This window comes from Rhynchophorus ferrugineus, unplaced genomic scaffold, assembly GCF_030347505.1.
Source record: "Rhynchophorus ferrugineus isolate W39M unplaced genomic scaffold, kcgeb_rfMv2 rfM9, whole genome shotgun sequence".
NCBI classification, from domain to species: Eukaryota; Metazoa; Arthropoda; class Insecta; order Coleoptera; family Curculionidae; genus Rhynchophorus; species Rhynchophorus ferrugineus.
The window spans coordinates 1,713,190-1,740,537 of record NW_027472588.1 but is presented as its reverse complement, the minus strand read 5'-3'; the positions used below and the strand labels follow the sequence as shown (position 1 = coordinate 1,740,537).

At 35.1% G+C, this 27,348-nt stretch overlaps 1 protein-coding gene across 3 annotated transcripts in view; it reads right to left on the bottom strand.

The window, feature by feature from the left end:
* The window catches only part of pico (ras-associated and pleckstrin homology domains-containing protein pico), a 209,224-nt gene extending 182,914 nt beyond the window's left edge, over positions 1-26,310 (bottom strand). Inside the window, exon 1 of one of the 3 annotated variants that reach the window (XM_076414051.1) lies at positions 26,143-26,310. In XM_076414051.1, the coding sequence (XP_076270166.1) occupies positions 26,143-26,178 (36 nt within the window). In that variant the 5' untranslated portion in view covers positions 26,179-26,310. The remainder of the gene's footprint in view (positions 1-26,142) is intronic. The other 2 variants (XM_076414049.1, XM_076414054.1) reach the window with 2 other exon arrangements.
* Between the last annotated feature and the right edge of the window lie 1,038 nt (positions 26,311-27,348).

Below are 27,348 nucleotides of genomic sequence, written 5' to 3'. Positions count from 1 at the left end.
ATCAATTGCATTACATTTCCACCAGTTTACTAACAATGTTACAGAAACTGTCTTCGAACTTCCTTTCCATTGGATTACTTATCCGATAGTTTACTGTATTATGTTACAGAAACTGTCCTCAACCTCCAATCAATTGCATTACATTTCCACCAGTTTACTGAACAATGTTACAGAAACTGTCTTCGAACTTCCTTTCCATTGGATTACTTATCCGATAGTTTACTGTATTATGTTACAGAAACTGTCCTCAACCTCCAATCAATTGCATTACATTTCCACCAGTTTACTGAACAATGTTACAGAAACTGTCTTCGAACTTCCTTTCCATTGGATTACTTATCCGATAGTTTACTGTATTATGTTACAGAAACTGTCCTCAACCTCCAATCAATTGCATTACATTTCCACCAGTTTACTGAACAATGTTACAGAAACTGTCTTCGAACTTCCTTTCCATTGGATTACTTATCCGATAGTTTACTGTATTATGTTACAGAAACTGTCCTCAACCTCCGATCAATTGCATTACATTTCCGCCAGTTTACTGAACAATGTTACAGAAACTGTCTTCGAACTTCCTTTCCATTGGATTACTTATCCGATAGTTTACTGTATTATGTTACAGAAACTGTCCTCAACCTCCGATCAATTGCATTACATTTCCACCAGTTTACTGAACAATGTTACAGAAACTGTCTTCGAACTTCCTTTCCATTGGATTACTTATCCGATAGTTTACTGTATTATGTTACAGAAACTGTCCTCAACCTCCGATCAATTGCATTACATTTCCGCCAGTTTACTGAACAATGTTACAGAAACTGTCTTCGAACTTCCTTTCCATTGGATTACTTATCCGATAGTTTACTGTATTATGTTACAGAAACTGTCCTCAACCTCCAATCAATTGCATTACATTTCCACCAGTTTACTGAACAATGTTACAGAAACTGTCTTCGAACTTCCTTTCCATTGGATTACTTATCCGATAGTTTACTGTATTATGTTACAGAAACTGTCCTCAACCTCCAATCAATTGCATTACATTTCCACCAGTTTACTGAACAATGTTACAGAAACTGTCTTCGAACTTCCTTTCCATTGGATTACTTATCCGATAGTTTACTGTATTATGTTACAGAAACTGTCCTCAACCTCCAATCAATTGCATTACATTTCCACCAGTTTACTGAACAATGTTACAGAAACTGTCTTCGAACTTCCTTTCCATTGGATTACTTATCCGATAGTTTACTGTATTATGTTACAGAAACTGTCCTCAACCTCCAATCAATTGCATTACATTTCCACCAGTTTACTGAACAATGTTACAGAAACTGTCTTCGAACTTCCTTTCCATTGGATTACTTATCCGATAGTTTACTGTATTATGTTACAGAAACTGTCCTCAACCTCCAATCAATTGCATTACATTTCCACCAGTTTACTGAACAATGTTACAGAAACTGTCTTCGAACTTCCTTTCCATTGGATTACTTATCCGATAGTTTACTGTATTATGTTACAGAAACTGTCCTCAACCTCCAATCAATTGCATTACATTTCCACCAGTTTACTGAACAATGTTACAGAAACTGTCTTCGAACTTCCTTTCCATTGGATTACTTATCCGATAGTTTACTGTATTATGTTACAGAAACTGTCCTCAACCTCCAATCAATTGCATTACATTTCCACCAGTTTACTGAACAATGTTACAGAAACTGTCTTCGAACTTCCTTTCCATTGGATTACTTATCCGATAGTTTACTGTATTATGTTACAGAAACTGTCCTCAACCTCCAATCAATTGCATTACATTTCCACCAGTTTACTGAACAATGTTACAGAAACTGTCTTCGAACTTCCTTTCCATTGGATTACTTATCCGATAGTTTACTGTATTATGTTACAGAAACTGTCCTCAACCTCCAATCAATTGCATTACATTTCCGCCAGTTTACTGAACAATGTTACAGAAACTGTCTTCGAACTTCCTTTCCATTGGATTACTTATCCGATAGTTTACTGTATTATGTTACAGAAACTGTCCTCAACCTCCAATCAATTGCATTACATTTCCACCAGTTTACTGAACAATGTTACAGAAACTGTCTTCGAACTTCCTTTCCATTGGATTACTTATCCGATAGTTTACTGTATTATGTTACAGAAACTGTCCTCAACCTCCAATCAATTGCATTACATTTCCACCAGTTTACTGAACAATGTTACAGAAACTGTCTTCGAACTTCCTTTCCATTGGATTACTTATCCGATAGTTTACTGTATTATGTTACAGAAACTGTCCTCAACCTCCAATCAATTGCATTACATTTCCGCCAGTTTACTGAACAATGTTACAGAAACTGTCTTCGAACTTCCTTTCCATTGGATTACTTATCCGATAGTTTACTGTATTATGTTACAGAAACTGTCCTCAACCTCCAATCAATTGCATTACATTTCCACCAGTTTACTGAACAATGTTACAGAAACTGTCTTCGAACTTCCTTTCCATTGGATTACTTATCCGATAGTTTACTGTATTATGTTACAGAAACTGTCCTCAACCTCCGATCAATTGCATTACATTTCCGCCAGTTTACTGAACAATGTTACAGAAACTGTCTTCGAACTTCCTTTCCATTGGATTACTTATCCGATAGTTTACTGTATTATGTTACAGAAACTGTCCTCAACCTCCAATCAATTGCATTACATTTCCACCAGTTTACTGAACAATGTTACAGAAACTGTCTTCGAACTTCCTTTCCATTGGATTACTTATCCGATAGTTTACTGTATTATGTTACAGAAACTGTCCTCAACCTCCAATCAATTGCATTACATTTCCACCAGTTTACTGAACAATGTTACAGAAACTGTCTTCGAACTTCCTTTCCATTGGATTACTTATCCGATAGTTTACTGTATTATGTTACAGAAACTGTCCTCAACCTCCAGTCAATTGCATTACATTTCCACCAGTTTACTGAACAATGTTACAGAAACTGTCTTCGAACTTCCTTTCCATTGGATTACTTATCCGATAGTTTACTGTATTATGTTACAGAAACTGTCCTCAACCTCCGATCAATTGCATTACATTTCCACCAGTTTACTGAACAATGTTACAGAAACTGTCTTCGAACTTCCTTTCCATTGGATTACTTATCCGATAGTTTACTGTATTATGTTACAGAAACTGTCCTCAACCTCCGATCAATTGCATTACATTTCCACCAGTTTACTGAACAATGTTACAGAAACTGTCTTCGAACTTCCTTTCCATTGGATTACTTATCCGATAGTTTACTGTATTATGTTACAGAAACTGTCCTCAACCTCCAATCAATTGCATTACATTTCCACCAGTTTACTGAACAATGTTACAGAAACTGTCTTCGAACTTCCTTTCCATTGGATTACTTATCCGATAGTTTACTGTATTATGTTACAGAAACTGTCCTCAACCTCCGATCAATTGCATTACATTTCCACCAGTTTACTGAACAATGTTACAGAAACTGTCTTCGAACTTCCTTTCCATTGGATTATTTATCCGATAGTTTACTGTATTATGTTACAGAAACTGTCCTCAACCTCCGATCAATTGCATTACATTTCCACCAGTTTACTGAACAATGTTACAGAAACTGTCTTCGAACTTCCTTTCCATTGGATTACCTACCCAATAGTTTACTGTATTATGTTACAGAAACTGTCCTCAACCTCCGATCAATTGCATTACATTTCCACCAGTTTACTGAACAATGTTACAGAAACTGTCTTCGAACTTCCTTTCCATTGGATTACTTATCCGATAGTTTACTGTATTATGTTACAGAAACTGTCCTCAACCTCCGATCAATTGCATTACATTTCCACCAGTTTACTGAACAATGTTACAGAAACTGTCTTCGAACTTATTTTCCATTGGATTACTTATCCGATAGTTTACTGTATTATGTTACAGAAACTGTCCTCAACCTCCGATCAATTGCATTACATTTCCACCAGTTTACTGAACAATGTTACAGAAACTGTCTTCGAACTTCCTTTCCATTGGATTACTTATCCGATAGTTTACTGTATTATGTTACAGAAACTGTCCTCAACCTCCGATCAATTGCATTACATTTCCACCAGTTTACTGAACAATGTTACAGAAACTGTCTTCGAACTTCCTTTCCATTGGATTACTTATCCGATAGTTTACTGTATTATGTTACAGAAACTGTCCTCAACCTCCGATCAATTGCATTACATTTCCACCAGTTTACTGAACAATGTTACAGAAACTGTCTTCGAACTTCCTTTCCATTGGATTACTTATCCGATAGTTTACTGTATTATGTTACAGAAACTGTCCTCAACCTCCGATCAATTGCATTACATTTCCACCAGTTTATTGAACAATGTTACAGAAACTGTCTTCGAACTTCCTTTCCATTGGATTACTTATCCGATAGTTTACTGTATTATGTTACAGAAACTGTCCTCAACCTCCGATCAATTGCATTACATTTCCACCAGTTTACTGAACAATGTTACAGAAACTGTCTTCGAACTTCCTTTTAATTGGATTACCTACCCAATAGTTTACTGTATTATGTTACAGAAACTGTCCTCAACCTCCGATCAATTGCATTACATTTCCACCAGTTTACTGAACAATGTTACAGAAACTGTCTTCGAACTTCCTTTTAATTGGATTACCTACCCAATAGTTTACTGTATTATGTTACAGAAACTGTCCTCAACCTCCGATCAATTGCATTACATTTCCACCAGTTTACTGAACAATGTTACAGAAACTGTCTTCGAACTTCCTTTCCATTGGATTACTTATCCGATAGTTTACTGTATTATGTTACAGAAACTGTCCTCAACCTCCGATCAATTGCATTACATTTCCACCAGTTTACTGAACAATGTTACAGAAACTGTCTTCGAACTTATTTTCCATTGGATTACTTATCCGATAGTTTACTGTATTATGTTACAGAAACTGTCCTCAACCTCCGATCAATTGCATTACATTTCCACCAGTTTACTGAACAATGTTACAGAAACTGTCTTCGAACTTCCTTTCCATTGGATTACTTATCCGATAGTTTACTGTATTATGTTACAGAAACTGTCCTCAACCTCCGATCAATTGCATTACATTTCCACCAGTTTACTGAACAATGTTACAGAAACTGTCTTCGAACTTCCTTTCCATTGGATTACTTATCCGATAGTTTACTGTATTATGTTACAGAAACTGTCCTCAACCTCCGATCAATTGCATTACATTTCCACCAGTTTACTGAACAATGTTACAGAAACTGTCTTCGAACTTCCTTTCCATTGGATTACTTATCCGATAGTTTACTGTATTATGTTACAGAAACTGTCCTCAACCTCCGATCAATTGCATTACATTTCCACCAGTTTACTGAACAATGTTACAGAAACTGTCTTCGAACTTCCTTTCCATTGGATTACTTATCCGATAGTTTACTGTATTATGTTACAGAAACTGTCCTCAACCTCCGATCAATTGCATTACATTTCCACCAGTTTACTGAACAATGTTACAGAAACTGTCTTCGAACTTCCTTTTAATTGGATTACCTACCCAATAGTTTACTGTATTATGTTACAGAAACTGTCCTCAACCTCCGATCAATTGCATTACATTTCCACCAGTTTACTGAACAATGTTACAGAAACTGTCTTCGAACTTCCTTTCCATTGGATTACTTATCCGATAGTTTACTGTATTATGTTACAGAAACTGTCCTCAACCTCCGATCAATTGCATTACATTTCCACCAGTTTACTGAACAATGTTACAGAAACTGTCTTCGAACTTCCTTTCCATTGGATTACTTATCCGATAGTTTACTGTATTATGTTACAGAAACTGTCCTCAACCTCCGATCAATTGCATTACATTTCCACCAGTTTACTGAACAATGTTACAGAAACTGTCTTCGAACTTCCTTTCCATTGGATTACTTATCCGATAGTTTACTGTATTATGTTACAGAAACTGTCCTCAACCTCCGATCAATTGCATTACATTTCCACCAGTTTACTGAACAATGTTACAGAAACTGTCTTCGAACTTCCTTTTAATTGGATTACCTACCCAATAGTTTACTGTATTATGTTACAGAAACTGTCCTCAACCTCCGATCAATTGCATTACATTTCCACCAGTTTACTGAACAATGTTACAGAAACTGTCTTCGAACTTCCTTTCCATTGGATTACTTATCCGATAGTTTACTGTATTATGTTACAGAAACTGTCCTCAACCTCCGATCAATTGCATTACATTTCCACCAGTTTACTGAACAATGTTACAGAAACTGTCTTCGAACTTCCTTTCCATTGGATTACTTATCCGATAGTTTACTGTATTATGTTACAGAAACTGTCCTCAACCTCCGATCAATTGCATTACATTTCCACCAGTTTACTGAACAATGTTACAGAAACTGTCTTCGAACTTCCTTTCCATTGGATTACTTATCCGATAGTTTACTGTATTATGTTACAGAAACTGTCCTCAACCTCCGATCAATTGCATTACATTTCCACCAGTTTACTGAACAATGTTACAGAAACTGTCTTCGAACTTCCTTTCAATTGGATTACTTATCCGATAGTTTACTGTATTATGTTACAGAAACTGTCCTCAACCTCCGATCAATTGCATTACATTTCCACCAGTTTACTGAACAATGTTACAGAAACTGTCTTCGAACTTCCTTTCCATTGGATTACTTATCCGATAGTTTACTGTATTATGTTACAGAAACTGTCCTCAACCTCCGATCAATTGCATTACATTTCCACCAGTTTACTGAACAATGTTACAGAAACTGTCTTCGAACTTCCTTTCCATTGGATTACTTATCCGATAGTTTACTGTATTATGTTACAGAAACTGTCCTCAACCTCCGATCAATTGCATTACATTTCCACCAGTTTACTGAACAATGTTACAGAAACTGTCTTCGAACTTCCTTTCCATTGGATTACTTATCCGATAGTTTACTGTATTATGTTACAGAAACTGTCCTCAACCTCCGATCAATTGCATTACATTTCCACCAGTTTACTGAACAATGTTACAGAAACTGTCTTCGAACTTCCTTTTAATTGGATTACTTATCCGATAGTTTACTGTATTATGTTACAGAAACTGTCCTCAACCTCCGATCAATTGCATTACATTTCCACCAGTTTACTGAACAATGTTACAGAAACTGTCTTCGAACTTCCTTTCCATTGGATTACTTATCCGATAGTTTACTGTATTATGTTACAGAAACTGTCCTCAACCTCCGATCAATTGCATTACATTTCCACCAGTTTACTGAACAATGTTACAGAAACTGTCTTCGAACTTCCTTTCCATTGGATTACTTATCCGATAGTTTACTGTATTATGTTACAGAAACTGTCCTCAACCTCCGATCAATTGCATTACATTTCCACCAGTTTACTGAACAATGTTACAGAAACTGTCTTCGAACTTCCTTTCCATTGGATTACTTATCCGATAGTTTACTGTATTATGTTACAGAAACTGTCCTCAACCTCCGATCAATTGCATTACATTTCCACCAGTTTACTGAACAATGTTACAGAAACTGTCTTCGAACTTCCTTTTAATTGGATTACTTATCCGATAGTTTACTGTATTATGTTACAGAAACTGTCCTCAACCTCCGATCAATTGCATTACATTTCCACCAGTTTACTGAACAATGTTACAGAAACTGTCTTCGAACTTCCTTTCCATTGGATTACTTATCCGATAGTTTACTGTATTATGTTACAGAAACTGTCCTCAACCTCCGATCAATTGCATTACATTTCCACCAGTTTACTGAACAATGTTACAGAAACTGTCTTCGAACTTCCTTTCCATTGGATTACTTATCCGATAGTTTACTGTATTATGTTACAGAAACTGTCCTCAACCTCCGATCAATTGCATTACATTTCCACCAGTTTACTGAACAATGTTACAGAAACTGTCTTCGAACTTCCTTTTAATTGCATTACTTATCCACCAGTTTACTGTATAACGTTACTAGCAGGTTAATGTATAATATAAGAGAAACTGAAATTAATTTAATTAAGTAATAACTAGTAACTAACTTACTAATAAAGGAAACTAATTTAGAAGATCAATTTTAATGAATTTGCTTCAAATAACAAAGGTAGTCTTGCGGGAAGTATTTTCTTGCTTTCTATTTTCTAAACGCTGGTGTTATTTGGGCGATTATCTGGGGTAAATTTCCTTAATATTATAAGCGCTAGGGCTTCGTTGGTTTGTAAAGAGCTGCATGTGCGACTATCGTAGGTAATTGAAACTTTGAAAAGCAACCCCAAATTCCTAGTCATTCCTGAATTTCCTGAATACCCTTCGCGCCAGGGCTGCTTTGGCGTTTAAAATGCTGCTTGCGCGACTATTCTCCTTACAATAAATCATTTATCCCCATAATTCATGACGGACTACGAATTTAACTTTTAAACCTTTTAACCATGTATGGTTTAAGCAATAAAATAATTGATTTGTTGATCTTCCAAAATAGTTTCCTTAATTAAAGTAAAATTTGTAATACCTGCAGGTATATTAAGATTACACAAATAGTATTTAGGAATAATATTAGCTATAAGACCCCCATTGTTAAAGAAAGTACAAAACAATACTCTTATTAAAATTATACAATTTCATTTAGTTCAAATTTGTTTTATACTTTCTTCTAACTCCGCCAAGGCCGGTCCTAAGCCCGGCTGCAAAAGGAGGAAGGTGGTTACTCTGCCGAAGTAACCGGAACCAGGCAACTGGGGAAAAAGGCTTTCTGTTTCTCATTCTCTCATATATATGAAAACTGCCAAATTTAACCATAATACTTCTCATCATTTGGATATCTTACCCATCAATTTGTTGTACGATGTTACAGAAGCTGTCATCGAACTTCCTTTCACTTGCATTACCTATCAACTAGTTTACTGTATAACGTTACAAAGTTTGCGAAGTTTTGCATCACGATTAATTTCAAGATACTTTGGGTTGTTGCTATATGGACTTCGATATCATCGACACGTCGATATTATAAGAGTGAAATAGCGAAATGTCAATTATTCTTAATTTAACTTAAGTTTGTGAGATTTTACGATCACTAAAAGTAACTGCTCATAAAGTCTGTGGTAAAAATATGTAACCTATAGTAAAACTATATCGTTCATCGGATTACTTACTATAAAACTGACAAGGCCTCCAACCAACACAAACAATAGGAGAGAATTTAAAAAATAAAGTGATTGAAGAAATGAAAAAAACGATTGATACAAACATAAAATGTTAATATCCTTACACTCACCACCCTCTTGGAGTATCAGAGTCGATTGATCAGATATTAAGAGGAACACACAAATTGACGGATAATTCTGCAACACAACATAATGAACTTATCAACGAAAATAATTACATTTTTTCTAGTCAACGTGGTACGAATATGCCTGAATGACAATTTAATTTAAAAGCTCGGTAGCTGGTTATGCTGTATTTGTGCTGCACAGCTTCACATCCACAGCTTCAGAAAGGCTTTTCTCCAAAGCTGGCCAATTCCTGTACCAGCAACCGAACAGGCTAAAGGGAAAACACCTGTCAAAGTTTATTTTTTTACAGGGTGTGCTCAAAAAATACTGGGAATGTTAACTTATTTCTTTAATTTTTGTAATTTCAAAAACAGCAAACACATTTCATAAATATAACAGACAGTCTTTTGTTATTTATGTTATTTGTTACCGAAAATTCCGATGTTTTTCTAATATCAATATTCCTAGGCAGCAGCCGTGGTAGATGTCGCGAAGAACGAATAAACCACGTGGGCCAACGGCGACACTGTGTATCGTGGCGGTTAGTGCCTTTTCAGTACTCGAGATTGATCTGGATGTCCGGCGGTCCCAAATAGGTAACGCGGCAGCGCCTAAAAGACGAACATCGTCGAAAAAATCCCTCTCCGTTGACCGTAAATAGAATGGAATTCGACCGGCCGCCGCTTCTTTTGTCTCCATCTCTCGTACCGTTCGTATTGGTGCAATTTTAATCGATGCAGGAACAGTCACGATCCTCATTGTCCGCCGGATTTCTATTTTACGTGGAGAGGAACCTCGTTATGTTCAAATGAATCCTCGTCGTAGTCGAACGTAGCAAGTAGCAAATGACGTAACAATACAATTTTTCACATAATTTTACTTCAAGCGTTTATCTTTACCAGTAAGTGGAGTGTTATTTATTAGTATCAGTACATTTTCGTCGAAATATTACTTTAAATTAAATATTTGTAAGAGAAATATTAATCAATAGCAATATTAATTAGTATTTTTATCGACGTATATCTTTTTATCGTTTAAATAACAGGTCAAATGAAAAGTCCCCGGCCTGGCACATAGATGGCGCTACTAGAATTAAATCCTTATGTTTCTTAGTTGGCCCTCAAATCCTCAAAAGATGCGGGTATAAATTTGACAGTTGTCGGATCATTAGTTTGTGAATCATAGCGTTTTGAGTGAAGCAACTTTCGTTATTGTCAAAAAAAATGAATAAAAAGGAATTTCGCGTCTTGATAAAATATGGCTTTCTGAAGGGACAAAATACAGTTGAAGCATAAACTTGGCTTGATGCCGAATTTCCGGACACTGTCCCAGGAAAATGAACCATCAAGGATTGGTATGCTAGTAGACGTAGACGGTTAGACGTGGTGAAATGAGCACCGAAGAGATTGTTACCGACGAAAACATTTTAAAAATCCACAAAATGATTTTGAATGGCCGTAAATTGAAATCGAATGAAATAGCAGACACTATAAAGATATCAACTGAACCTGTACATCATATCATTCACGAATATTTGGGTATGAGAAAGCTCTGTGCAAAGTGGATGCCACGCGAGCTCACTTTTGACCAAAAACAACGATGAGTTGATGATTCGGAGTGATGTTTGAAGATGATCAAGCATAATAAACCAACGCAACAGTCGGCTGGCAAGGTTATGGCGTCTGTATTTTGGGATGCGCATGAAATAATTTTCGTTGACTATTATATAGCGCTATTGAACCGCTTGAAGGATGAAATAGCCAAAAAACGGCCGCTTTAGAAGAAAAAGAAAGTGCTGCTTCACCAAGACAATGCACCGTGTCACAAGTCAATGAAAACGATGGCAAAAATCCATGGATTGGGCTTCGAATTGCTTCCTCATCCACCGTAATTTCCAGATCTGGACCCCAGCGACTATTTCATGTCCTCAGATTTCAAAAGAATGCTCGTTGGGAAGAAATGTTCGTCGAATGAGGAGGTAATCACCGAAACTGAAGGCTATTTTGAAGCAAAGGATAAATCGTACTACAAAAATGGTATCGAAAAGTGGGGGGGGGGTCGCTATGATCAGTGTTTCAGGGTCGCTATAATCAATTCTATTGAATAAAAAAACGAATATTACCAAAAAAAATGTGTTTTACTATGGTAGGCTGGGGACTTTTCTATTGACCTGTTAGGAGTTATAAGATATATCTAGGTTTTGTTAATTTGGAAAAGTCTTTGATAGAACAAAAAGAGAAACATTGTGGGTTATATAAGAATAAGATTATACCGTTATTAAGTTGTAAGTATTAATAAAAAAAATAGTTCATTCATCAGCGTTGGAGAACTTCTCCGATAGCTCCCGTAGCGAACTGCCATTGGAGTCGTTTTATTTGTTTATTATTATTGGTTTTTAGTATCTTTTCACACTTAAAAGCGAATGCAGCACTATTTCTTGCTCTTATTATTATTTCTAGACATAAAAGCAACAAAAACACACATGTCCCATGCGCAAAAATATCGTAGACCGGTGTTATCAACGCTGCAAAATCATCATCTATGGCATTGTCGATCGTGGAAGAATTCCGAAAATAGAAACCCGGCATGATTAAAAAACGCCTCGCGTTGTGCTCGCTGAAAAGTTCTTTAATTTCCTCCGGTGACAGTGACACGTCGACACTGGCACTTAACCCACATCGCCGACCGTCGCAGCTCAATTTTCCGAGCAATTTCCAATTAGAGGAAAATAATTTTCCAGGACGCGAGAGGGCAGCAGCACCAGCAGCTGCCGCCGCTGCTCCGTTCTTCGCGCTCTCGCATTGTTCGAAACTGGGTCGGGCGGAAACGCCATTGGAAAATGAAAATGTCGTCCTTTTTCATCGCCCGTTCATCGGAATGAATAGTGTTCGACAAAATATGGAAATACTTCTTTTAATTTCGTCCTCGACGAGTCGTTTACCGTTCGAATGGGTTCTCGTCCCCCCATTGTTTCTTCCTCTTTCGTTTATCTCTATTAATGACGCTTGACAATAGAGGGAAACGGCAACAATAGTGTTTTGTGGCTTTTGTGGAGCACTGAATCTTCAAATCGCTTCTTATCGAGATTATATAAAGTTCTACCAATAAAATACCCATTGCACTTCACAGATGACATCGAATATACCTTCAAATGCAGTTTGTAAAAGTTTGTTTAGAGTTTGTAAACAAGTTCACCTCAATCTACCTATTAAAAAAAGTCAAGACTAAAATTGGGATCCACATATGTCATGTAACTCTTGCAGATAGATTCTGTAGGGTAAGTTTATTTTCTTTTTTTATTGTATGGATCCATTCATTATGTTATATGTTAGGTCTTATTGACGGCTAGTAAAGAGGTGAAAAAAGAGTAATGAAGTTGCATTGTAAATCCACTTAAAAATGAAAAAATGTAAAGTAAACATCTTATCCTGATCCACCATGACGTTCGCTCCAATACCCCATACAGAAAAAAGTCCCGTACCTGCTCCTCCTATACTGGAAAATCTACAAAACTACTCTGTCAAGGTAACCAACCATCACGGAGTATCTGTATCCGCACATTCCGAGTTCGATATTAAATCTGAGCCAAAAATACCGCACCTCGTCAACTCTGAAGATCTCAATGACTTAAATCTTAAATCATCCAAAAAATTAAGCAGAGTAATTGATATTACGGTTAAAACAATGGAATTTACTTAATTCTGATGTTTGAATACCCAGTACACTGAAATAGTGTTAAACACGATCAAAAACCCATGACGATCTTTCTAAATCCAAAGACAAACATTTAGAGAGAAAATCAAGCAGGCTACAAAATTCCCTGACAAGGCTACAATACAGTCTCACTTCGAATAGCACAACGAAAAGGGAAATAACACAGATGCGTGTGAAATATTCGAGAAAAAAGCTTTAAACGGTATTAAAAAAGTTGCAACACATAATGGATGTTGAGCACACTCGAAAACCAAGACGAAAAACAACATTTTCGCCACCTACAAGTTCCGTAAACTTCAGCCAGTTTATCCAGTTATCCCGTCACGGTGTGGGAACCAGGCCACTTGAAAACGGGAAAATATATAACGAAGTTAGCGCGGAAAACAAACCGGGAAGTTTTCCGAATAAACCCAGCGCCCCCGGACGCTATGGTTGGCAAGCGTGTACATCCTCCTGTGACACGTTCAGGATGTTTGTCTGTTTGTTTTCTTACGTGCCGGGATTACGTTTTGCATATATAGTATGCTCGATGCAGTGGTATGTTATCGATTTAGCGTTCAGATTATACTAACAAAACCTTAAAACTTTGAAATAAAGTGTACTAATTCAATAATGTAAGGAATACACTTCCACGGCTTCGAAATACTCATAGTCATCATCGCATAGACAAGCCTTCGAATTTTCTTCATCAAGGCTTATCACTATCGATGATCAGTCGCCATAGGAGTCTCTAAAGGATTTGTTTACCCTTTATTCAACGGGCATGGCTATGTAATAATAATTTGTTGTTCAGTCTGATCGATTGGTCATAGAAAAACATACATAATTTGTCTTAAACCTCTTTTTTGAACGGCTCCAAGCTTACAAATGTAACAAACAAACAATTAACAAACAACCTAACTCAAACTATAACCTCTATCAGTGAGTCATACGCCGACAAGTTGGCATTCTAGCACTCCACATCTGGTCTTTTCTACAGAATATATCATAGCATATCTTTATAGCATCATCTTTACTGCATGTAGGATATTTTACTCTGAATATACCAGTTTCACTACTAAAATGAAGTCGTGTAAACATTGTATCACCATTTTAGACAGTTTAAAAAGATTAGAAAGATAAAGAGAGCTTAATATAACATAATGACAATATTGGGTAAAACTGATCAACATAAGTTTTTATGATCAGGTATCAAAACTTGTTTAATACTGCTGGCCACTTCCTGAGGTGTTCAGATTTGTTCAATCTCTCAGAAGTTATTTGAACTTAATAAAAGGTTTACTATTCTTGCACTCCAAACAGTATCAATCGCCAGGGTATTGAAAATGGATCGATTTCCCAAAAATAACGAAAATGTCGATTGAATCTAAAAAGACGATAAAACTAAATAGCAAATAAAAAGCAAATTCACTAATTAAAAAGAAATATCAAGCAAAACTAAAATAGAACCGCACAAAACATATTTAGACGCCGTAGAGACATTGAGTCACTACTGTTTTGAATAGACTATACATATGCCTTGCAGAAATCCAATTTATGATGTTTCACCTTAAAAATCCAACATTAAACGATGAAATTTCAGCTCAAAAAAGAGAAAATCAATTAACAAGCAATCCATCCGCGACCACGGCCGTAAATCTTCTTTCGATCGCTCGATATGACGACGGTGGGCGATCCGATGAATGAATTAGACGGAAGCGTAAAATAAAAATATCGCTGATCTATGCGAATGGGACGAGATGTATTTATAACGGGCTCATTACGCCCCATCTCGTTGACTCATAACATCTGCCTTTCTCATTACTAATTATAAATGAAAGCACTGGCTTCCAATCACGAGTGTTCGCTTGAACGATCTCGAAATAATCCCATAGCGGGAACGCTTTATCTTGAACATCGTCGTTGTCGATCGCTGGGTGCTCATAGAAAAGTGTTTGTTTATTCTTGCGTCGAAACAAGATAATTTTCGTAGAACTAAGCGAGTGAGTTGGCCATCACTAGAGCGTTACATTGTAGTAAACAAGATCAAGATACCGAGACCTTATACAGAACAAGATATGTTAATGAAAAATGAGAATCAATTGTTTGGATCATAGTCATAGATGATAGATGATCTTGGAGGATTGTTTTGCATCGTCACAATCCAGATAACACCGCAATGAACTACCAATGTTTGTTTATTTGTTTGGACACCATTGGAAGGTCTGCGTCCATGAGATACAGAAAATTTTATTATAAAAAATCTTCGATCGAAGGAGGTTAGAACCGAAGAAATGAGTAATCATTCTCGTCGAAAGAAATGTCTGGTGAACTTAACCATACCAAATTACTTAGATTAAATATTACCGACTATTATTTAAAATGATGTAATTATTTATAAAATGAATTTGCACATTCTACGACAAAACTTTAGCACACTACACATTTTTACGTTCGTTACAATTCTTCATAAATATAAATCTGTGGTGTTTAGATTATACGATTAAAACTTGTTATTCAAGGTATTCGTACTAACATTACAAAGAGACCACTATTGTTTACTTATAGGTATCTGAACCTCAAAAAAATGTGTAGTGCACTAAAATTCTGTTGCGGAGAGAAAGAGACGATAACAACATTATAATGAAGGTAAATTTGACTGTACTACATGAAATTAACGCAAAACCATTCGGTATCTTGTTGCATTTGGTTTTTCTCATACCTCGTGTGAATAGTACCCTATATATCTAAATTCCTCTCTTGTAACATCACATTTCCATTTAGTGTCTCCATGAACTTTGGATACTACTATAAATCCTTATCAAATATACATATTTATACATGTATTTAATATCCAGCTATCTTTGAGAATTAAACTGTTCTCGTAATTTTGTACACATTATAATCTTACCTAGGTTTTTCACCGATTACTACAACTAAACTTGATGTTAAATAGAAACAAAAGGACTAAAAACACCTACGAAGAGTGTATCTCACAAAGAAGAAGTATTTTCAGTGCAACATATCTCTTGATGCCGCCATATGGTCGCGACGTAGTTCTGAGAAAGTATACGGGAAATAAATTACCATCCAACCTGTGCACGCATTGTTCTTTTTTTATGATTTATACATGCGTCTAGAAAAACACAGGTCAGCGTTAAAGAGCCTAAACTCGGACGCATTTTCATTTGGATGAATTCATGAAAACAATGATGCATCCATTTATAATATTAATGTTAGAAGCTTAAATGCACTGTTAAATTCGGTGTGGATTTTACATTAACCTGATAAAATTGACGCATTCTTATCATTGTTAATGTTTTGTTTATTAAATACATAAGGCAATTCATGTAGAAGATTTTTGATGGCGATACTACATTAAACCTTGGTTGTCGAGTTTGGTTTCAATGATTAACGCCGTTAATAGTGTCCAAGTGATTGTGAAAAAAGAAAAAAGAAGGAACTCACTAGGCAAACAAATAGATTTATTGTACCTGAAGTTTAGACCTGAAAAAACATCAAGACAGCTTATTATTGATTTCCAATAGATATTACTTAAATTGTGCAGATTTGCTATTTTCTTTAGCAATGAATACTTTTAAGCAAGTCGATAACCTCTATATGTGCCCGAAAAAAATTTAAATCGTCCTAATCTAATCCTAATCTAATGGTTTAAAGGTAAAACCATTTCTTCGATTGATTCGGGCTCTCAATATATCTTACAAAGAAGAAACTGTCACAGGGTCCAATATTTCCCTTCTTCACATGCACCATCATGGTGGATTTTAATAATACTTCAGCTGTGGATATCACTTTTCTCTCCCGTAATAATGATCTGAAGTACTGGGACACGTTCATCTCGGAATCTTCTAAACGAACGGATCGACTTTTTTTGTGTATGTTTATGCGGATTTAAGAGAGATGTATATTCACAATCGGACCATATCACAGCAAGATCACTAATTGAATGGTTTTGTGATCATCTTATAGTATTTATTTTATTGTCGAAGTAGTGTAATTATATAATGTAGTGTTGAGTGTCAATGAAAGTTGTCTTTTAAACCCAATTAAATCCAGATAACAATACAAGTAGGCGATAACAACAAATTCTATAATTGTCTCTCGACTCAATTTTTAAGGACCAAGTCCTTGATTTTCGTGTCGCAAGAATCTTCCAAAGGTTCCCAGCACTATTTGAACAATTTATAGCGATATAAAACATCAACAACTAACAAAAAAGAGAGTAATGCCAAGGAAAGGGATGAAACATGGGGACCACCGCCACATTTAACAACAAGAAATGTTGCAAACCAAATAGCGGTATCCACGATAATCTATGCGAACAACGGAAGGAAATTCGCCGTTCTTTTCGGCGCCCGTATCGATTTTCATGGCTGAAACCCAAAAAAACGTGGACGCGACGGCAGGGGGCTCGGGGGGGTAGACGGAACGTAGTTAATTGCAAAGCCGGCGAGGTTTTCCACGTGGAAATTTGTCGATTTCCCAGCGCGGACGGTCTAATACCCGGGGCGGAACGTTGTTGCGAAGGGGGGTCCGGGAACCCCATGATAGATGCGTCCAATTTGCTGGGGGGCGGCGGCGGCTCACGATCGCTCAAGCCCCACCGGCTCGGAAAAAACAGTTTGATTTTCGTGGAAAATCTGCTTAAAGACCGGAAATGGTCGGCACGGAATTGCACAAAACGAAAATTGAATACGGTGTCTTTATACATCATCATTGATCAAGTTAATCACTCGTTCAACTAGAAATAGCTACTCGCATCTATGGTGTAATTATTTTTAAAAAAAGAGAAGCCGATAGTGTTATAATCAATCAAATTATATAACAATAAATTTGTAATTAATAAATTTGGCATTTCCAGAGTAATCTGACTCAGTTACATGTTCGGACGCATCAGACAGCATTGTCTCTTTTAACTTCTTAGGCTTCTTAGTGCCAAAACAGACAGCTTTATATAAAAAATGACCCTATTTTATTGGCAAAATAGACTATAACAGAACTTCGCATGATCCAAAACAATATTAGTATAGGAAAAACCTCACAGGAGCTAATATCGATTACAAAATATTGAGGACCAGTATTTCTTACAGATACAGGTGTGTTTTAAAAAGCATTATCAAAAAATATGACAAAAACTTGCATTTACGGCGACAATAATAAATAAAGCTCGTTCTCCATGAATATTATATGCAGAGCGCCTATTCCTAATTAGAACTAAATCAAATATTAATATAAAAAGCGCCCCTCATAATCCCGCGCCTCCCACTGCCGAGCTGCATCGTGTCGAACATCGCCAAACTCATTTACCAACATCGCAGGGGATTATCCTGCAGCGAGAAACGGTTCGTCGAGACGGAGGTTAGAGGCGCGCGGTGACCGCCCTCACCATCGCCCGGCTGCATTATCGAACTGCTGGAGATGAAGCCGCCGTAACCTGGTTCATTTCAACATGCACGTATTCGCGACGGTCACCGTCATATCACAGCTGTTACGTCGCTTGATTAGATCACAATATACACAATAAATAATTGCAGGAACTGATTAGATATATCGCACGGGCGTAACTATCCTTTAAAACATAAGTTAGTTACACGAATACATTGATAAAATTACAAAAATCGCTTATTGCATTTAATCACTAAAGACTTAAACGATATGCCAAGCAAAACAGCGCTCATACGAAATGGGATTTTTGAAAGACTTGAAAGAGAAAGAAGCGATGATGATGTAAAAAAGATTTTTCAACCAAAAAATATTGCATTTTCCAGTTAGCTAATGTATAAAACGGTTTCAAGTAAATTAAAAGTATTTCTGTTAATTGTCAGACATTTCATAACTTTAAAACGAATTTGTAAATATTTAGTAATAAGTTTATTATCATTATGTGTTATGTTAATTATTCATATGCATTTATACATACTAACATAATATTATGAATTCAAATTGTTGCCTTATCACCTCTAAAACATTAAAAATTAATATTCCATTTGAACTCTAAAAATATATTTACATTCCTAAACAAATATTAACTAATCTCACATAAAATTATTCATAATTTATTCTATTTTGATGATTCGTCATATAATGTAACAAAGGTCTACATTCCGTGTTGCATGTATTATATTAAACAATATTAAATAGTCGAACAAGATTTTATTTAAATCTTATTGTTAACGATGTTGATAATACTCCCGTTGAGTGGCGAAGAAGGCTGGACGGCCCACCTACTGCTGCGATAGTCGCGGGTTCAAATTCTGCGGGGGCACCATCCTAAATTTATGTTTGTTATTGTTTAACATTTGTGAGCGACCTAGACAACAGTGCAAAATCCGACAGGGAAAATGATCCAGCCAGTAACCAGGATGTCTTCTAGGATGATTTTTGATCACTCGCCAGTAGGTAGGTTTAACGCCGACGCCATTGTTGAAGGCCCACGTTAAACAGTAGGTCCAGTCCAGATAAACCCTCGTTGGTAAAAAGAGGCTTTTTTAAATTTTTAAAAAAGAATTATATGCAAATACTTAACAATTGCATATGAATTTGATTTTATAAACAAACATTAGGTAAGGTCTTACGCCTCAGTCAAAATGTTCGGAGTAAAAGTAAACTACAGTAAAAGAAACTAAAATAGATGTACTATAAAGAAATATAAATTGATGAATACATTAAAATATCATAGAATTTAAAGTTTTTTTAATTAGTGCTTATTTTACGTAGCTTATTATACTTTAAATGAAATAAATTTACAAGAAGAAAAAGATAGTATCCGATGGTGGAAAGACACTTCAACTAAAAATAAACTAGGATTACTTTTTCACGCTCTTAATAAGTTCATAGTATGCCCACAAGACCGAGGGCGGCCCCGTCGTCCCACTCTCCATCCCGTGTAACCTCACACCCATCCCCAAAATAAAAGAGCGAACCTTTTCATCGCGGACCCTTAATATTCCGACATAAGCGGACGGAGAACTAAAAATAGTCGATCATTTGGGTTAGTGCTACGCTGGGCCGAGCTCGGAGCCATTTGTATGCTGTCGGCGACCTGGCCGAACGCGTATTTCTCGTCGTCGATGAAAGAAAAGACCAAAGAACCCGTGTTCCTGTCGGGTAAAAATGGACACCTTCGATTCTTTTGACGTGGGATTTCATCGATTGGAAATATCCAGCCTGAATGGGATATCAGCTAGATGGAAACACATATTTGTGATCAATATCTAACAATCGTCCATTTTAATACACTTGCATAATTAGATGTATAAATTGAGGGTGTGACATGGCGACTATTAACAGAAACTAAAAGGATTACTTGACTTCTGTCCGTGTTGTCGCCGTATCGCTATTTGTTCTAATACAGGATGGATACTCACAATCAATTAGAGTTATCGGAGCTTTTTTTGTCCTATATCACCACATTTTCCATCGAAAACTATGTATCATTTCTGGTGCGAAAAAGTGCCAAAAATATTTATCTCTTAGATAAGAATGGAACTTTCAAAATATACATATATTGATGTCAATGAAACGAAAATAAATATTAAATTGCTTTAAAATTTATTGTTTTTAAGATATGTGACATAAACTGAAATTATTTAATTTTTAAAAAATGCTCCTTTCGCTGTATAACAAAAATGGAAGTATGTACATAAAATATTATACTACCATTCGATTCGGCGTAAAATTCTTTATAAACCCTGTAATTTTCATTAACCTGCGATCATCTGAACCGTAGTGGCGGCAAAAACCTTGAAAATGGCAAAAAATCGCACATTTTCACGACTATATATATGGAAAAAGTGCCAAATTTTGTTATCTCTCGAATCAAGATGAAACTCTCAAAATATATGTATTATGAGGTGACAGAAACGAAAATCCATGTTAAATTGTTTTAAAACGTAAAGTTTTTAAGATATATGGCATAAACTGAAATTCCTTAATTTTTTTAAAATACACTTTTCACTGTATAACTTCAAAATGGAAATATGTACACAAAGTATTATACTACCATTCGATTCGGCGAAATTTTTTTTATAAACCCTGTAATTTTCATTAACCTGCGATCATCTGAACCGTAGTGGCGGCAAAAACCTTGAAAATGGCAAAAAATCGCACATTTTCACGACTATATATATGGAAAAAGTGCCAAATTTTGTTATCTCTCGAATCAAGATGAAACTCTCAAAATATATGTATTATGAGGTGACAGAAACGAAAATCCATGTTAAATTGTTTTAAAACGTAAAGTTTTTAAGATATATGACATAAACTGAAATTCCTTAATTTTTTTAAAATACACTTTTCACTGTGTAACTTCAAAATGGAAATATGTACACAAAGTATTATACTACCATTCGATTCGGCGAAAATTTTTTTATAAACCCTGTAATTTTCATTAACCTGCGATCATCTGAACCGTAGTGGCGGCAAAAACCTTGAAAATGGCAAAAAATCGCACATTTTCACGACTATATATATGGAAAAAGTGCCAAATTTTGTTATCTCTCGAATCAAGATGAAACTCTCAAAATTTATGTATTATGAGGTGACAGAAATGAAAATCCATGTTAAATTGTTTTAAAACGTAAAGTTTTTAAGATATATGACATAAACTGAAATTCCTTAATTTTTTTAAAATACACTTTTCACTGTATAACTTCAAAATGGAAATATGTACACAAAGTATTATACTACCATTCGATTCGGCGAAAATTTTTTTATAAACCCTGTAATTTTCATTAACCTGCGATCATCTGAACCGTAGTGGCGGCAAAAACCTTGAAAATGGCAAAAAATCGCACATTTTCACGACTATATATATGGAAAAAGTGCCAAATTTTTTCACCTCTGGAATCAAGATGAAACTCTCAAAATATATGTATTTTGAGGTGACAGAAACGAAAATTCATGTTAAATTGTTTTAAAATGTAGAGTTTTTAAGATATATGACATAAACTGAAATTCCTTAATTTTTTTAAAATACACTTTTCACTGTATAACTTAAAAATTGAAAGATGTACACAAAGTATTATACTACCATTCGATTCGGCGCAAAATTCTTTATAAACCCTGTAATTTTCATTAACCTGCGATCATCTGAACTGTAGTGGCAGCAAAAACCTTGAAAATGGCAAAAAATCGCACATTTCCACGACTATATATATGGAAAAAGTAGCAAATTTTGTTATCTCTCGAATCAATATGAAACTCTCAAAATATATGTATTTTGAGGTGACAGAAACGAAAATCATTGATAAATTGCTTTAAAATTTATAGTTTTTACAATGTGACATAAACTGAAATTCCTTAATTTTTAAAAATTACTCCTTCCATTGTATAACTTCAAAATGGAAATATGTACACAAAGTATTATACTACCATTCGATTCGGCGCAAAATTCTTTATAAACCCTGTAATTTTCATTAACAATTATTTAAACAAACAACACCAAATATAAAAACAAAACAAAAAAACCCAGATAAGCAGTATCTTCGCAATTGCGTCAGAGCAAGGCAACGCAACGTAATAATAATTTAATCAGTTTAACGGAATGCATAAACAACGACCAATTATTGCCAAATTATTGGAATCATATTTATTTCTAAACAGATAGATGATATATAAACACATATTGGACGAAATTAAATTTAAAGGGGCGAAAAAAATCCGCTATTCCCGTAAAAAATAACAAGGCAAAAAAAATCGATTTCGGAGCTCTGGACAGGATGTCTAGCGATACAGTCAACGGAGAACCTAATCCATCTTTTTCCCTCCCCCGACATCTATTCTGATCGCGCTACTCGCTCGCCATCGTTGCTGTCGCGTAAGGAAAGCACAAACGCGATATTTGGCTCGGCATCATTTAAGGTAAACGCAGGAAATACGTGAAATAGTTGAGTAAAATAAAATATGATATAGTCCCGACGAAAATAAAAGACGAATCAGCGACAGGCTGCGAGTTTTCCAAAATATTTGGGTTTCGGCGAAACCGAATGTCAGAAAACATGCCTGGCCGTCGTTTGTTTACCGATGCCTCCTACGTCATGCGATAAAAAATTTAGATATATGAAAAAGTAGTCCACGAATTTTTAAGTATTTTATTATCAGGTAATTACACATATTCTGGTAAATTTTCACTTAAAAGTGTATGTATTCAGGAAAAACTGATACAATATATATTAATTAAAGTATTTTCCAACATTTTCTACAATTTGTTTCCATATTTCTGATAAAATAACCATACCATAACGAAAAAACGATGGTGATTTGGCAGGATTTCAATCATCGATGTATCCTTGCGCGTCCTGTGCTTCGAATCTGTCAGATTAGCTATGGTGCATCAACTTGAACAAATAGTAACCAGAACTTGACGTCGGTAGACACGCAGTGACAGTTTCATTCGGTTTTAGCAGCTCGTAATACAGTACACCTTGCTAATCCCACCAAGAGCACAGCAAAATTTTATAACCATTGGTGTCGATGTGGATGGCTGTTCTTGTCTAACCCATGACTTATTGCGCGTGGGGTTGTTGAAGTAGAAACCACTTTTCTTCACGCCATGGAATACTACTTCTTGCCTGGTAAGCAATGAAACCGCAATGTTTGAACGGTTCCAAATGGTTTTTTTTTTCGTCAATTCGTATGATAGCCGTTTTCCCTTGTTTTGAACCTTTCCAGTTGAATGTACAATTATGGGAAGGCTATATTTATCAACTGCTAAACTGTCTGAAAGTTTCTTGAGTCTCAGCTGGGGTTACGTTAAATAGTTCTTGATTTTATTGTCCTAGAACACTTTTAAATCGTTGAAACCAAAATACCGTAAGTTTTTAAGTCTGTTATGGGCCTCGGAAGAAGATTTCTTCTTATCAAATAATAAAAGTAATAAATATGGAAAATGCAATTTATTATTGTTTTCAACCACACCGAATTGACAACTGTTATTTAATGTAGAGAAATGTCAAAACCATTAAATTTAGTAATTAGGTTAGGTTACATTGACAATTCGCGTTTTCACCAATAGATCAAAATTTAAACAACATACAGGTAGACTCGGTATTCTTGATAATATACTGTTAACATCATTATTTACAAAACAAAAATATTCGATAATATGACCTGCAAAATAACATCAGTAATTTTTGGTGGTTAAAAATTGTTTTTGCATATTTACACATTACAGTATACACACTGTTTCAAAACATAATTTCACTAAGTTTGATTTTTAAAAAAATTACAAATGGATACCATATCAATTGTCCGAAGAAAGAAAACAATACGTCTTACAATTGTGAGTTATTTTATAAGTAAGCTTCAAAGTGACCTATTTAGTGATTGAACCGTTTTATGCGATGAAAAATGAATGGATTATGATAACTCTGGAAGGTTTAAACAATGGGTACAATGTACAAGCCTGTCCGAATAACAACTAAACTTCTACATTCGAAGGAAACATATTAGTGTGATTAGTTATAATAGAACAATAGGTTATATAAAAACATATACAGCTCACTAAAAATCAAAAATACCAAATTATTATTTTGAATTCTGGAAAGGTATATATACAAAACATACAATATAATAAAATACAGAAAGGTTCCTAAACATAAAAGTACAAAATATACAATGAAATGCTGAATGAAAATGCAATGAATACAATAATACAAAACACAGATTCAGATACAGATATAGAAAATTCAGAGTGCTTACATTACAAACAACAAAATCCTTTTTGCTGTACCAAATATGCATCTGTTGGTGGGAAAAATCTGCATGAAAAAGTCCTTATTTACATGGTCAGTTAGTCTATTCCTTTAAGAATTTTTCCTAGAAGGCAGCCCACATTCGAACAAGTATATGTCATTCAAATCAAATTTTTATTGATGTAAATGATCTATATTTTATTATATTTGTTGAAGAAATCGTAGAATTTGTAAAATGAATATTCAGGTGTTAAAATGCTTTTATCAGTACCAAGAAAACATACAATCTAATCAATAAATTCTCATGAAATAATTTCGAGATATCTTAGAACTATTATAAAGATTATCTAGACCAGCATTGTTTTGTTATGAAAATATGGATTGAGATAAGTCATGGATTGCACATATGTTGCAAAACTTGTACAGTAATATAGTGAGTGTGACTGACGAAGACTGTCTTGAAAATCACACTGTCTAAATCAAGGTGAATGTTGATGAGTGGTTTTCCAGACCTTGGATTTTGAAAAAGGAAATTACGCTCCTGGGACCCAGCCTCCAAAACATTATAATAAATTGATCTATAAAATATAGAGCTTTCATAATGCTGGTACCTGATTTCTTTCAGCACCGATGAACTGACATTCTTCCTTATATTAAAAATATTTAGAAAGTAATTATCTAAGAATGACAAAATAACTTTAATTTTGTCTACATCTGCCATAACATTATACTGTAACATTTAAAGCTATTTCTTTATAACATTCATTTTTGTCAATATGTAATTGGTAAAATTTGTTAAATCTAGTTAAGAAACAAGAACTGTTTCTACTGTATCTTATGGGCTAATTCAGGAGTAGATAGAAAGAGCATATATTGCAAGTTTCAGTAGTATTTGTATGTATGATCCGGAACCTCGCACTTTTAGATATTCTTTGAGTCCTTACAATTTTGGTCCTTTAGGCCTAAAAAAATTCTGTTTAATGTGAAGTTCCATTTAAAAAAAATCTACAATCACCAGACGTCTCCTCATATGTTGACCAAAAAGCAATGCCTAATGGTCAATATTTTGGTAATCGCGAAATGTCATTATATTTATAAATATTGTTGATGATTCTGTCGTTTAATAAAAATATAGTTACAATATATTCAAATGTCAAAAACGAGCGTTGCGTTTAATAGAATAAGTAAGCAAAAAATTTTGAGTATTCTCGCATTGTTTACTAAGCTTCCTCAGAAACGTGCGACAAACAATTCATTGATATGTTAACGGCAAAATCACTGACCGAATTGATATCCAACATAACCTCAACGCGAATACCCTTGATCCTCGACTTACCTTGTGATAAACTCCAGTACGATCCATGCAATACATCCACGCGACTATATCCGAGAACTGGGCTGAAATTCACGCACTAAAACCACAAAAATAATTCAGGAATCAACTCAGATGCTACCAACGATAGACAGCAACACATCCTACCCGCTAAACGTCACCGAGCCGACTAGCAAATGTTTATTTAGCGCCATGCGTCCGCGCTCAGCGCGACGGTGCCGGTTCACCTCCGAATTCCCGACGTGCAGGTAAATTATTCCAAAATTTTGCCTTTACAATAGAGGTTTAATCATACAACCGCGCTTCCTTCGCGAAAACAAGTTTATCAATATGGAATTAATTATATAGTTTTTAATCGGAATATTTTATTGTTGCAAAATCAATTAGAGCGTGGTTTAACGATAAGAAGTCAATTATATTAATTCACAATAAACAATAATTGTTTGTGGTTATTATTGAGGTGAAAAACAAGTCGGCGGATGCAGCGGCAATGGCGTACGGTAACAGGGTGCGCGGAATGCGCATGACTTTGTGTAGATTCAATAGAGGATATCAGGGAAATGAAATTGTATGCGTCCTGCTGCATTTCTGGGACTATATGGCCCGGTTCAGGGTGCAAAATCACAATATGAAAGGTTCTATTTACATAAAAAAGCATTCTATCGATTTGTATGTCTCTGAGAAGACAAATTTAAATTAAATGAATAATAATTGGTATTATCCAATGACATATTGCTCATTTATATTCCTAGATTTTATTTGAATATTAATATGGTAACTTTGATCAATTCATTAAAAACCTTGTAATACTGGTAGTACCACTGATAAATAAAGAAATAATAATATCACTTAAGCTACTGAAATAGTTACATAACACAAAAAAAATCATTTTTTAAAATATTTGAGGATTTTCTTTAACAAAAGTATAATTTTTCAAATATTAATTAATTGACTTTAACTAATCATGACTGTCTCTGGTCTGAATAAAAAAAGCGTTGCATATTTAAATTTTATTTGAATATAAATATCGTGACTTTGGCTAATTTCTTTTTATTTCAACAAAGTTATATTTCTGAAGAATCTTCTTCAGGAATTCGCAGGAATCCAGCTGAGTGTCAGATCCGGAGAGTACGACGTGTGGGGAATAAGAAAATAGATTAGAAGGATGATTCTTTCAATCCAAACATGGCATTCGCTAGATTGCAACAC